The sequence below is a fragment of the Corvus hawaiiensis genome, chromosome 4, assembly GCF_020740725.1.
Source record: "Corvus hawaiiensis isolate bCorHaw1 chromosome 4, bCorHaw1.pri.cur, whole genome shotgun sequence".
Classification (NCBI taxonomy): domain Eukaryota; kingdom Metazoa; phylum Chordata; class Aves; order Passeriformes; family Corvidae; genus Corvus; species Corvus hawaiiensis.
In genome coordinates, this window is record NC_063216.1 from 28096991 (window position 1) to 28109863 (window position 12873).

Below are 12873 nucleotides of genomic sequence, written 5' to 3' on the forward strand. Positions count from 1 at the left end.
TGGCAGGAAGGTGAGAGATGTCCATATGAGGTTGGTATGTGTGTGTATACATGTGTGGGTGTCACAGCAGAGCATACCTCGAGCAGACCTCCGAAGCCTGGCGTGGCTGGGCTGCTTTGCCACTGTGGTCAGAGAAGGGCCGCACCACAGGAGGCAGTGGAACAATTGCCCACAAACGCAGCTGTGCCCCATCATCCACACAGCCACGAGCAGGGTCCACATCCAGCCCTTCAAATCCTACGGCAGCTCCCAGCCAACAGTGGGAAAGGGAAGCTGAGAAAAAGGAGACCTGGGCAGATTGAATCCACTGCTGGCATCTGGCAGCAGTGTGCTAGATGGAGGGAGGTGGCAGCTCTGCTTGTGGCACTGGGCGACGCTGGCTGGGGTGTTGCATCACGCCCTCTCCGTCTCTGGACTCTGGGAGATAAACAAGAGTGAGGTGTGAGTGAAGCAGGTTGTCTGGGTGGTTTGGGAGAGGAGGAGGCAGCAGGCTGCAGCAGAGGGGAAACCTGCTATAGTACGGCGTGGCAGCCCCCTGCATAGCGCACTGATGGGGGCAGACCTTGCACCATAGCTGGCAGCTGGGGCAAGGCCAGAGACACTTCCTGTGACTACCCCTCCTGTGACAAAGGAGCTCCTGTGTGGAGCCAGGTCCTGCTGTGTTGTGTCTCTGCTCTCCCTGGTGCTTTGGGTGCAGGAACGTCCACCTGTGCCCACCAGCAGGGTCAAAGGTCTCCTTTATACTTTTCTTGTCCTGCTTCTCTCTTCCCTTTCCCACAGCTGTCACAGGGCAAGGAGCTATCGCAGGGCCTTCAGCTTCTCCTGACTTGTCCCTGGCATGTGCTTTCTTTCCCAGAGGCAGCACCATGTCCTGCCCTTCATGCCCTCCGTCCCACTCCCTTCCTTTCATACCTGCAAGACCACAGACCTGGAGGAAGGCAGTGTAAAGGGCCAGGCCCGTGACAGGTGCCTTGAACTTCAGAGATGTCCACAGAGCCCTTTGCAGCAGAGTTTGGGCCACTCTTTCAGAGCAAAAGAGAGGCACAACCCCAGGGCACACATGGCTTTCCCAGGAGAGAGATACCGGCTGTCACCAACCCCTGAATCACATTCCACAGGGCAGCTCCACTGCAGGGAAATAAATACAGACCTTGGGTGAATAAACGAACGAATAAATGAATGAATGGTTTTGTGGCCTTCTGGGCATGGGTGTGCTCACTGGCAGGGCAGCAGGGCTGACCTGACCCAGTTTCGACCTTGTTCCTTCAAAGCATTGCAGGGTCTGCCTTGCCTGAGCTGAGCCTCATCTACAGCAGCTCCCTGGTCGGGCATCCATGGTGTGATGGGTGGCACCAGCTACAGACCCTGCCTGTCACCATGCAGCTTAGCCCCAAGGGATTTGGCAGAAGGGACTATTCAGGTGGCAGGCTAAAAGGTTGAATCATAGAAAGCTTTTCTTGAAGATCTGGCTACACTTTTCTGGTCCCCTCTCCTCCCTTCCTCGCTCCTTTCCTCACCTTTCAGAAGTGTGACAAAGTCACTTCCAATCTGCCAGCATCTCACCTCAAGGAACAGAATATGCACAAACACAACCACTACACTTCCTGAGGACACGTTTTTATCTGCTTCCTCAGAAGTAAATAAGAAATGGGAAGAAGGCTGGGCTCTGACCTGACAAAATATTGCATTTGCTAGGATATTTATAGCCCTTGCTCTGGGCCTGACACAGGACCAAAGAGGCCTGTAGAGATGTGTATGATTATGTATTCCACCCTTTGCCAAATGAAGTGTCTGGTACACATCAAACCACGGGAGAAACTATGTGAAGGCAAATTAAATTCAAAACAGAAGCTCCTATATGGGCACTTCATCTTGTTTTTCTGTCTATCCTTCTATCTCAGTAGGAGTCCCCTCAACCCTTCTAACTCAGCAGGAGTCCCCTAATCCAAAGATGATAAACAAAACCCCATGTACCTTTTTGACTTGGACTGAAACCCCAAAAGGCATCTCCCCGTCCTTAGGATTCTACTCCTTCTAGATCTTTCACTCAAGCTTACAAGTCTCCACACCCCGCTCATGTCTTCCCTTTTCCCCCAACTTTATGAGCAATTGCCACTTGTCTTTCCACCTCTGACCTGAATCTCAGGCCTTTCTCATCAAACACAAGTCTTCAAAGTATGCGTGTCCAGCTTGACTCTGGAACTCCCACTCATTCCAATGTTAGGAAGCACAAGCGTCCAATCAACAGTTTACTATCCCTCCTACCCTGTGCTTCCTGGCCTTCAGCTCTTGGCAGAGAAAAGAGAAATGTCACAGGGAAAACAGAAAACACTCATGCTTACCAAGTACTTGATAATGTGCTAAAAATTCCGTAAGATGAAGGATTTGATTTCCCTTCAGAGAACTGCAACATTAACCCAGCCTTCCTCCATATAATTAAGTACTTGCAGCCTGCTCACACAACCCATTCTACTATCCCGGGATTTTTTTTTGTAATCTCCAAAGAATCCTTTTTGAATTTCCTGGAAGCATTTCCAGCAAAAAGGAGAGGGTTGTCATAATTAGAAGTGTTCAAGCAGTAAATATTTTAAGGTAATGGTTCTTCACAAGGGAAACAGACACAAGATTGCCAAAGATTACCCAGGGAAGTTTCAGAGCTGAGTTAGACTTTGTACCTGTCAATTTCAGGTCAGTGTCTTTTCTGTCACACCATTCATCAATAACCACAGCTAGCAGGAATAGGTTGGGAGGGAAAAACAGATTTAAGTGCAAAACAACCAAGGAAAAAAGTTTAATACCACTGAAAAAATATATATATACAAAAGTTCTTGGAGTTTGTTTGGTTTTGTTACATAAAGCACCATTAATTCCAGAGTACATCACAACTCAGCCTACTACACCTTCCAGAAAGCACCCAATACTCCTGAAATCTGATTTAGCACCAAGGGAATGCCATCTTGTTTAGCACCAGAAGCCTGTTAAACACACCCTTTGGTCCCCCTGCCCTCCTCTCTCACGTACATCAGGCACCCTCTGGCTGCTCATGGTAGCACAGGAGACCTGTCGCCAACATTCAATCACCAAATAGGAAAGGAGGAAGAAGGAAGCTTGTTTATGGAGATATTCAGTGTTAGAGAGGTTTGCTTCTCTTCAGGGAGGCATGGGGCACTATAGACTGTAAATAGACTATATCTGGGTTTGCAGCCTGTTGAGGAAGAGAGAAAGGGATTCAGTCCTGAGCATCACCTCCAGGTCTCTGCTTCCTCTGCTATCTGAAATCCTGTCTCTGAGCAATTCCACACACTTGACCTGCTAAGGGAGAGGAAGAAACCCACAGTCTCCTTTAGTTTCCATGATCCCTTCAGCACATGTTTCTCTGTGAAAAAAACAGCCTTGCTTTAGTGAAACTTTGTTTTTATACCCATTGCCTCACTGACAGTGGTGAGGAGGATCCAGAGCAAATTTCCTGAAACTCACTACAGTCTGAATAGCTTCCTTAGAAAAGCACGGAGAGTAAGTAAACAGGATAAGAGAGAAAATGCCCTGCAAGTTTTTCAAGGTCATTTTTAATATTTAGCCTTGGTCCCTGCTCCTTTGCCATCCTGAGCTGTGTGTGCCTGACCTAACCCTGTACAATGATGCACATTTCTTATGGGAGAGCCCTGGTAGTCCCAGGTGCTAGAGGCACAGACCATGAGACAGCAGAACTCGGGTAAGTCAGAAGATTTCATGATCAGTGATGAGCAGAGGAGAAATACCTGTGTTTCTCCTGCTTGTCCTGCCCTGAGACTCAAAAAAGAGACAAGTCTTGCACTGCTGTCTATGGGAGCATCACAACACGTGGAAGCAGGCTTTCTAAAGTGCTGAGCCAGCCTCACCTGCTCCCCCCAGGACTGCAGCATCCCCTCCAGAGGGATGCAAGTGGGAGCAGTGTGAGACCAATATAAATAGTACTAGAAAACCCTAGCACTGGCATGCCTTTCTTACTGCGACATCTCCAACCTGACAAAAAGAGCGAGGGTTTGTTTTAGCCACGTGCTTTTCTCAGTTTCTCTGATGACATTGCCAGAAAAGGGCACGGAGCATACAGCAGGGAAGCTTTTAACCCTTGGGCAAGGTGCTGTAGTCTCACCTCTATCTCTTTTCCACCACAGAGGCAAAGAAGTGGCACCCTGTCCAGGTTTCGAATTGATTTGATTGCAATTGCCCCCACAGCCTCGAGCTCAGGCCCTGAAACAGTGGTCCTTCAGTACCAATGTGGGAGAACCACCTTCAGGAGAACAATGAAATGACACCTCTGCCAAAGGAGAGCAGATTTGGGTTCGCTCTCTGGACTAGCTTCCCATAGCTGAGGAGCCAAGACTTCCCACAGCTGAGTAGCTCCCAGGGGAGGTGTGGGAGGGAGGTGTCCAAGGTTTTCTCTCTCTCTCTCTCATTCTGTGCTGGTGATCCCTAGTGGGAACAGAATGGTTGCCTCTACGGCATCAATGGCAGATGCCCATGAAGTGTCTGGCCAGGTGTCTCACCCCTCATCTCTTTGAAGAGCTAGAGCTGGCACAGAGGAGGACGATCCCACCAGGTCTAGGTTTGACAGCCAACCTGGACTCTGTGACACAGAAGGGTGTCTAAGGAAAGCCAGTTTAGAAGGCCAACAGTTCCCTTTTTGGAAAGACAATATCCTCTCTCAGTGCTCCTACATCTTCCTGGTGCTACAGGAGACCATCAGACCCCAGTCCACTCTTTGGACTACAGATATCAGAGGTGACATTAAGACCATGTTTCAGGCTGCAAAAGTGGTGTGTCTAGTTGGGATGGAGAGGAGCCAGGATGTACCTTGGCAGTGGGTACTTTCTAGCCCTTTCCACAGGAGTCCTTTGTGTATGAAGCCCCAAGGAGGGACACAGGCCCAGGACCAGCATTTTAGCTTTCCTCTTGCTCTAGAACCCTAAATGCCAGAGGCAGCTCATGGCAGATTGAGAAGAAGCCAATAACCTAAGTTGGGGTTATAAGGTGAGGGGCAAGAGGGGGTAGTGTCATGATGTAAAGTGGGCAGATACAGGTCTGGCTACAAGAGAGCGTGAGGTGGGAGCCAGTGTGGCAAGTTTCACACTCAGTGCCTGAGATTTGACAGGCCCATTTCCAAGTGATTTGCAGTGGTTACGGGCAGTAGAGAGAGAGAGAGAGAGAGAGAGAGAGAGAGGAAAAAGGAAAAGGCCTAAGAGGCCCCAAGGAAGAGGAGAGGCAGTTATTCAGTGCTGGGCTTGACCAAGTACCCGCTGAAGGTGATGTACACATCAACATCATCACTGTAAATGGCATTCTCCCGCTCCCGCTTGTAGAGCCTCACCCAGATCTCATCATTTTCCTGGAGCTCCAGCATGAGGCTCTGGCTCTGCATGATGCTGCGGTCACTGGGCTGGGCGTACAGGATGACCGCCTCTTCTTCATTGTGCATGATGTGCATGTAGGTCTCCTTGAAGTTCCAGGTGTGGACATTGAGGCTGAAATAGTAAAGTCCACCCACTGAGCAGTAGAATTTGCCATTGAACATGTCGAAGTGGCTGTAGAGGTTGACGAAGACGGTGTCAAAGATCAGGACCTGGAAGCCCTCGCTGCTGTGCAGCGCTTTCTTGCGCCCGACGGAGAACGCAGCGTACTGGTGCTCGCAGGGGTCTCCCGCTGTGCCCATCTGCCCCTTACTGCCTTTCTGCCCCTGGGCACCCCGCTCGCCTCGTGGTCCTTCTTTGCCCCATTTCCCCGGCATCCCAGGCTCTCCCCGGTCTCCTTTTTCTCCTACAGGAGGAAGCAGAGGACACAACTCCTGTGTGATACCAGAAGATGTGGAAGTGGTGGTGAGAAAGCCTAAGAAGGAGGCAGAGGATTGCAGAAGAATGGGGCAAAGCCAGAGGAAGGAACACTTCTGAGAGCACCACTGAGGCTCTTGACCTCTTCTTCCTCCCCCACACTCCTTTACCTCCAGCACGGCCCTGCCCTCCTACACACCTCTCCTATGACCCAATTATCCACACAGGATGCACACTGTTCTTGCTGTAGGCGGGACAAGGGGAATAACTGCAAGCGCCTGTGGGGGAATATGGTTAGGGAGGGTTACATGGGGTGGGTCAGAGGAAAAAGATCCAAGCTGGACAGGGCAGATGGAGCACTGCAAGTTAGAGGGATGGTATTCTGACAATACTGGCATGCTTTGGGCATCTTGTATAATTAATTCTGCAGTTCTAACCGGGGTGTGTGCACTGCCCATCACACACTTGGGCAGGCATCAATACAGAGAGGCACCAGCACCAGAACGTACTTTGTGTATGCAGAGAAGAAATGGGGCTGAGAGCAGCCTCCAGCACAAAGTGACAGCATTCAAACTTCGTGTCTTGTTCTTATCCTTCTCTCCATCCCCTGTGCAGTATTGCAGGTCCCCCTATGACACTCCACTCTAGTCTAGGCCTCAATCTACCCTTCTGAGCTTTGGTGGATTGCAGCTACTTCCAGGCAGGGCAGGGAAGGGAGAGCATCTGCCCAGCTAACCCACACGAACCACAGAGCTACAAGAAGCGAGTGGCAGCATCCAGCTGGGAACAGGCTTTTGCCCACAGCAAAGGCTAAAAGGGGAGTTCTTAAGGGAGGAGCTGATCTAAAATAGGGAACCCTTTCCCTTAGCCAAGCCAGCCACTGCAGGGTGGAGTGAGCTGGGGGTCACTGCCAGTTTAGCCTGGAGGTGCTTGTAAATAGCTGCTGCTTCCCTTTGCCCTCCTCCTGCTCCCAAATGCATGCAACCCACAGAGCTGGAGAAGGTTTCCCCCCAGCCTCCCTGGGTACCAATGCCCTCCAAACATGCGTATTCTGCAGTTGATAAGGAGTGTTCCTTCCCTCATTCACTACAGGACTCTGTAAGTCTGATGTAAGGAATGTGTTCTCCCAGCTTGGCAAGAGGCTGTCACTGCCACTCTTGTGTCAGCAGGGAGGAAGAGTTGGTAGCAGGCAGCATCCTGAGACACAGAGATCACAGCAGGGATTCGGACTGAATTCGATCCCCCCAGGCTACTCATGGCAGCACAAAACACCTAAACGCTGGGCACGGTGTGTGTGGCCACTTATCCTCCAGGATGGCTCTTGGCGGTCTGTCAGCACAGCCAGCATGCCAGCAATCCAGCTGTCACCTCCACTGCAATGCCATCAGTCCCTGAGCCAACCTTGGCATCCCGGGGCAAAGACTTACCCTTCAGAATGGTGATGTTGATATAGGGACGGACCTCTGGCATTGGGTAGGGAAAGTGGTGATGGCTGGGAGGGACTGGTGGGGTATCTGTGGCAGAGTCCAGTGAGTCACAACAGCGCTTGCAAGCACCAGGGCGTGGTTCTGTGAGGTTGGGTTCGTCAGCTGGTGCCCCAAACACAACAAGAGGGAGAAAAAGGAAGGTCAGGGATGTGCGCAGGTAGGTTATGTCCATGGTGACCTGGGAAGATACGAGGAAGTGCCAGAGTGAGGTAAAAGAAGGGGGAGGTCATAAGGGATGGAACAGAGATCATGATAAAACATCTTTCTGTGGCTGGAGCCAGGGGTGGGATGAAATGGCATTGTCCTGTGGAGGGAGTTTACATGCTTTTTCGAGGCTGCAATCTGTGCAGCAACCACATGGCCCAAGAAGATGCCCCAAGCCCTTCTGTCCAGGCCAGTGGAGACTTTGTGCTGACCCTGGAAGAAAGATTGATGCTGGCTAGGCAAACCATTAAAGCCACTAGAATGTTCAGTCCCCAGGCTGGGATACAGGAAGGAGAGAGAATCATAGAGTTGTTAAGGTTGAAAAAGACCTCTACGGTCATTGAGTCCAACCTCAACAGCTCTTTAGCGAAAGCATGCTCTGGTAGGCTGCTCAGTCTGTGGGAAGCGCTGCAAAAAAATTCTCCAGCCCTCCTATCACTGTGTATCAACTCTCTGTAGGAATCTAACCCAAAAATCACCAAGTCCCAGATGGAGTCTGACCCACATCTCTTGGCAGAGATGCCTCTTCTCTTATGGGCTGGGAACTTGAATTCAGCCCCCTCCTTTCCCCCACCAAACCCCACCGGTCCCGGCGGCTCGGCCCCCTCCCAAGGCACACCCCAGCACCTTCCCAAGGGGACGGCCGGCTCCTCAGCGCAGCCTTTGCGGGCACACTAGAGAGGAGCTGCTTCGCTGCCGAGGTGAAGGACGCGAGGCTCTGCAGCTTGCAGAGAAGTACGCTTACGAAAGACAGGCACGCCAAGCAGCTGAGAAAGCCCCTCTCGCAGCCTGCGCCCCATCCCGCTGCCTGCCCCCCGGCACAGCGCAGCTGCTCACCCCGGGGGCCGAAGGCTCCCCTCTTCGCTTCCCAGCCCCTGCTCGCCGGCTCCCCTCTGCCTGCAGGGCCGGCCCCCGGGCCCATGGCTTTAAGGAAGCCGGCTCTTGGCACAGGCACTGCTGGCTGGGTGCGCAAGCTGGGCTTGGACCGGCTCCCTCCCCTCTCCTCTCCCTCCTTCTCCCTCCCTGGCTTTGGGTGCTCTCCATCCTAAACCGGCTTGGGTTTCAGCGTCTTTTTAACTCTTTCCTAGGAAGCGCCTTGTCCTTGTCCATGTTGTTGGTTTGGTTTTTTTCTCTGCCTTTTCACTTCCAGCCAGCAAAATGCAGGCAGCACGCTTGTGCCCTGTGCAAAGGGTGGAGAGCAGCAGGGCAGTGTCCCACCCTTAGCATCTCAGGATGGACAAGGTAAGGTGCATTGGTGCAAGAGACAGACTTCCCTTCAGGCAGGACTGCCCTCAGTCCTCCATGCTAGTCCCTTGTCCCATGCATTAGTCCTTCACTTGGCCATGCTCTCTCCCCAGCTGTGCCTGACCCACTCACAGTCCCCAAACTTCATCTTTCATTCTCTCCTGCATTGTTTTTTCTGCACGTCACTGTGGCCTCTTGCCCCAGGCATGATATTTCTAGCAGGAGCAGCTGCCAGCTGGGAGAGGCATCAGTTTTTTCCCTCTCTGGTCATCCCCTCTGCCTGGGCAGAGCCCCAAGCCTTGTGCTCCAGCACGTGTCATCCCCTGGTCATGTCCCTTGCTTAGGTCCCGGGCCGAGCATTTTGGATGGGAGGGGTGTGGCTGGTCTGAAGCATAGCCTGGCTGCTGGGAGCTGCCTGCCAGCAAAACTGGGGATCTGGAAACAGATCCTGGCTGTGACCATTGTCCCCAGCTTGGCGCCAAGCTGACAAGCTTTTGCCTTTGGGGTAAGCATGATGTGGCTGCACCAGAACGCTGGAATGAAGGGCATTTTGGAGGGGAGAAGAATGCAGGGTGGGAGAGACAGGAGACTTTTCTCACACTGCAGAGTCTGTTGGGAAGAAGATTATAAGAATCTATCCTGCACCAAAACTGGGTATTTATACCCTGGATGTGTGTGGAGGGGGTGTGTGCACATAGGGATCTTTGGGAGGCAGAAGGAAGGATGGACAATAGCTCTGTTCTGCAGGGGTCAGAAATGCCAAGTCAGCACTGTGCCTCCTGCAGTTTCCGAGAGGAGCTGCAGAAGGCTCCAAGGTTTCTGAGGGGAATAGGGTTTTGAGCGTGTCTACGTGTGCTGCAACTTTTTTCCCCCGTTTCCCTTCTCCCATTTGTTTGGTTTAGGAATGGGAGGCCCCGCTTCCCAGAGAGTGGCTGGCGTTTGGCAGGACCCCAGAACCACTGGAGAAGCAAGCGGAAAACTCTGGGAAAATATGTACTGTGAGCTGGGGGGGGGAAGGGAGGAATGGGGGCTGGGAGGCCTGGAAATATTCTCAGGCTGCCTGTCAGCCTGGAGCTCAATGAACATGGAGTGAACATGCCTTCCAGCTGGGGCAGGAGGAGGACAGAGAAATTCACTGCTGAGCACGTGAGCTCCTCACCGGGCTCCAGCATGGACGTGCAATGAAATCCACTGCAAGTCGCCCACGTTTGCCTGTGCCTCAGTTTCCCCTTTTGGGAAATGAGAGGCAGGGACAAAGGTTAGGGCAATACTTATTGCTAATGGAGCCTCGCCAGCTGACAGAAGAGGGTTTTTGTGAGCAGTTGTGTTGTCTACTCCTGGCTGCTGCTGGTGGGAATTTTGGCAGCTGACAGTACTATTAAAGGCAAATAAATTTTCTGGGGTGCATGAAAACTTAGAGTCTGACACTGAAGACAAAGTTCCTCTCTGTCCCAAAAAAGCTACTGCAGTGCCTCTCTCAAGTTTTCCTGCCTGGCTTATTTCCAAACATGACATTACCCACTTTTGCAGCTCTTGGCCTTTCGCCTGGCCTCTTCCACCTTTCCAAGGGAAACAGGTAGCAGGGAGGCCATTGTCCTCATTTCCGTCCCACATTTCCATCTGCTCTCCTGAGCTGCTCACAGCCAAGCAGATGTTCTTCATGGGGAACCTCATCAGCTGGGGCCTCTGCCTGTGTCTCATCTGACTGCGAGAACAGCTCACAGTGGGGAGTGAGCAGGACTTTGTATTTAATGTCTCGTCTGGGCTGAATAGGGACCTGCCAGGAGCCAGCAAACAAAGACTTGCCCTGGTGGCATTGCCCAGCTGGGCAGAAGTTTATGCCAGTAAAGACACTTTTGCTAGGGTAATATTGCCCTCCTCCCTGAAGGGAACGGTGTGTACCAGCAACATTTTGCCAGGGCAGCCACATTTGCAGGAGATTTTGAGAATTCTATCCAGTAAACCTGCACCAGCCATGCTTTAAAGTGTAGTCCAAGCCTGAGGGCACCCTGTGTGCCCAACAATCTTCCCTCTCCCTCATCACACACTTTGCCTTGGAGGCAGCCCAGGGAAGAACTGTCCAGATTATACTGCAACGAGCCCTGCTCAAAAGCAGCTGCTTCCTCCTCCTCCTCTATTTCCTCCCTTTTCCTGTAAGCACCACAACACTGTAGGGGGACAAAGCCTGTCTCTACCTCAGTGGCTGCATCCACCCTATTACCCCTGTCTACCACAGGTATGGAGAAGGAAATTGATGTTTTCTCCCCTCTCTAGCCCCTGTGCACAGCTCAGCTCCCCTGTGGCACATGTGGATCTGTTGCACACACACACCTACATCCACACACAAACACTTGCCCTTCACAGTTCCTCCCTCACCAAACTCTGGAGTGAAGGTATCATTTGCACCAAGAGGCAGAGGAAGAGCCCCTTCTCCTCCCCTTCTTGACTGCTTCTCCTCCACCACAGCTGCCTTTCCTTCCCCATGCTCCCCAGTCCTCTGCCCCTACTCTTCAAGAGCATCGCAAGCCGGGAGGGGAAGCGGAGCACCTCTTACCTCCGCTCCCCTCCGCAGGGGTCCCGCGCTGAGTTATGTGTATCCTGTATCCTCAGCTGCTCCTGGCTAGCAGTGCGGGAGGGAGGGCCGGCGGGGCCCAGCTGACTCCAGCCAGATGCTCACCAAGTGCTCTTATGTAATTACTGTCTTTTCCATCCTGCCTCCAAGGCCTTTGTGTGTGCCTCCCCTCCTGCTCTGGCCCGTGTCAGGCTTGGCTCTCCCTCCCTTTTCCCTCCCTTCTTCCCTCCCTCCCTTCCTCCCTCCCTTCTTCCACCCACCCTGCACAGCATCACAATTTGCTCAGCTCAACAGCTGATTCCTTCTGGAAGCAAAGTTCAGGCTTTTGGCTACTGTTGTTGCTACCCTTGGAAAGAGAGCTCACATGTGTTCGAAGAGCTGGGAAGGGATGAGCAGCACTGCTCTGCACTTGCCTCCTCTCCGTCACGGCCCGACTGCTCCTGGGTACTTTTGCCTTTCCCTTCCAAGGGCCTGTAAATGGGGAGGGGTACACCTGAGAGATGGAAAGGTGGCAATGTGTTCTTTTGCTTCAGTAATTTGTGGTCCCCTCAGGTTATCCTGTAAGAGCAGCTGTCACTCTGCTGTACCAGGATCACTGATCATCTCTGGCCAGGCAGCAGAGGAGGTTGGGAAGAATAGATGACCTTTAAAGGTCCCTTCAAACCCAAACTATTCTGTGATTCCATGATTAGATGAATCTTTTCCAGCCTGTGGACTCCACGTCTGTGCACAGGGCTTGTGTAACAGCCAGCCCTTGTTACTCAAGAGCACTGACATGGTATGAAATTACTGGCTTAGGATACTTTCTACGTCTCTAAGGATGGGCAGGCCTATTAGATGTCAGCTGCATGGCTACATTGCTCTTAAGACTTCTGCCCATATGGAGCCTGCACCAAGCAGAAACAACATGTTCCCTGGCTTTACACAGGCTGCTGCTGAGTTTGAATGCGCTTCTGCCAGCAGGGATTTCTGCTGTGTGCTGCTTGGCGGCCTGGCCTGTCTCACACAGAGATCAAGGCCTGGCAAAGACTCTCATTTTTATTTTTTTTGCTGTGCATTGCTGAAATGCCACGTGGCTGAGGAGCAGCTGGAAGAGCCTTTCACCTGCACGCCTTGCTTGAGCAAAGCTATTGCTAGACCTGGCAGTCTCTGATATTGAGCATGAAAGTGTGAGCTTGTCTCCCACTTGCCGGTGCCCCCACAGCCAGTCCATGTGTGACACAGCTGAGCAGGGAGGGTATCACACACTGGCTCACAAGCTGCATCAGCTGCAGATGCCTCACAGCTAAGGAAGCATTACCCAGGCTGCCCCTCTCCCCATCAGCAGCTTTTCCAGCTTGAGTGTCCCATCTTTTACCCCCGCCTTGTGACGCTGCCTGTGAGACCACCAAGACAAGGAACTGTGCTGGTATCCACCCCAAACTCTGGCATATGACTACAAGGACTATCCCTAGTGCAACAAGGAAGAGTTTGCTGCCTTGTGAACATCTAGATCCAGCAGCTTGGCTGGGTGGGAGACACCCGGTGACATTGTAGCCTGTTTGAACCAGTTCTTAAAAAT

The 12873-nt window shown here is 52.1% G+C and overlaps 1 protein-coding gene across 3 annotated transcripts; it reads right to left on the reverse strand.

The window, feature by feature from the left end:
* Positions 1-2761: 2761 nt before the first annotated feature.
* C1QTNF6 (C1q and TNF related 6) lies at positions 2762-11478 on the reverse strand. 3 transcript variants are annotated; one of them, XM_048302451.1, is made up of 3 exons: positions 11295-11478; positions 7232-7469; positions 2762-5793 (listed from the first exon to the last, which is right to left on the reverse strand). In XM_048302451.1, the coding sequence occupies exons 2-3, from the start codon at positions 7461-7463 to the stop codon at positions 5246-5248; spliced, it is 780 nt and encodes a 259-aa protein (XP_048158408.1). In that variant the 5' UTR covers positions 7464-7469; positions 11295-11478; the 3' UTR covers positions 2762-5245. The 3 variants fall into 3 exon arrangements, with proteins under 3 accessions (XP_048158408.1, XP_048158410.1, XP_048158409.1); XM_048302453.1 differs by lacking the exon at positions 11295-11478 and adding an exon at positions 8333-8433; XM_048302452.1 differs by lacking the exon at positions 11295-11478 and adding an exon at positions 8123-8237.
* Positions 11479-12873: the final 1395 nt, after the last annotated feature.

Excerpts from the sequence above, each read along its gene's own strand:
- C1QTNF6 (XM_048302451.1), bottom strand. The coding sequence starts at position 7,463 with ATGGACATAACCTACCTGCGCACATCCCTGACCTTCCTTTTTCTCCCT. Across the intron at positions 5,794-7,231 it reads CAACATCACCATTCTGAAGG|GAGAAAAAGGAGACCGGGGA; the intron begins GTAAGTCTTTGC and ends TTCCTCCTGTAG.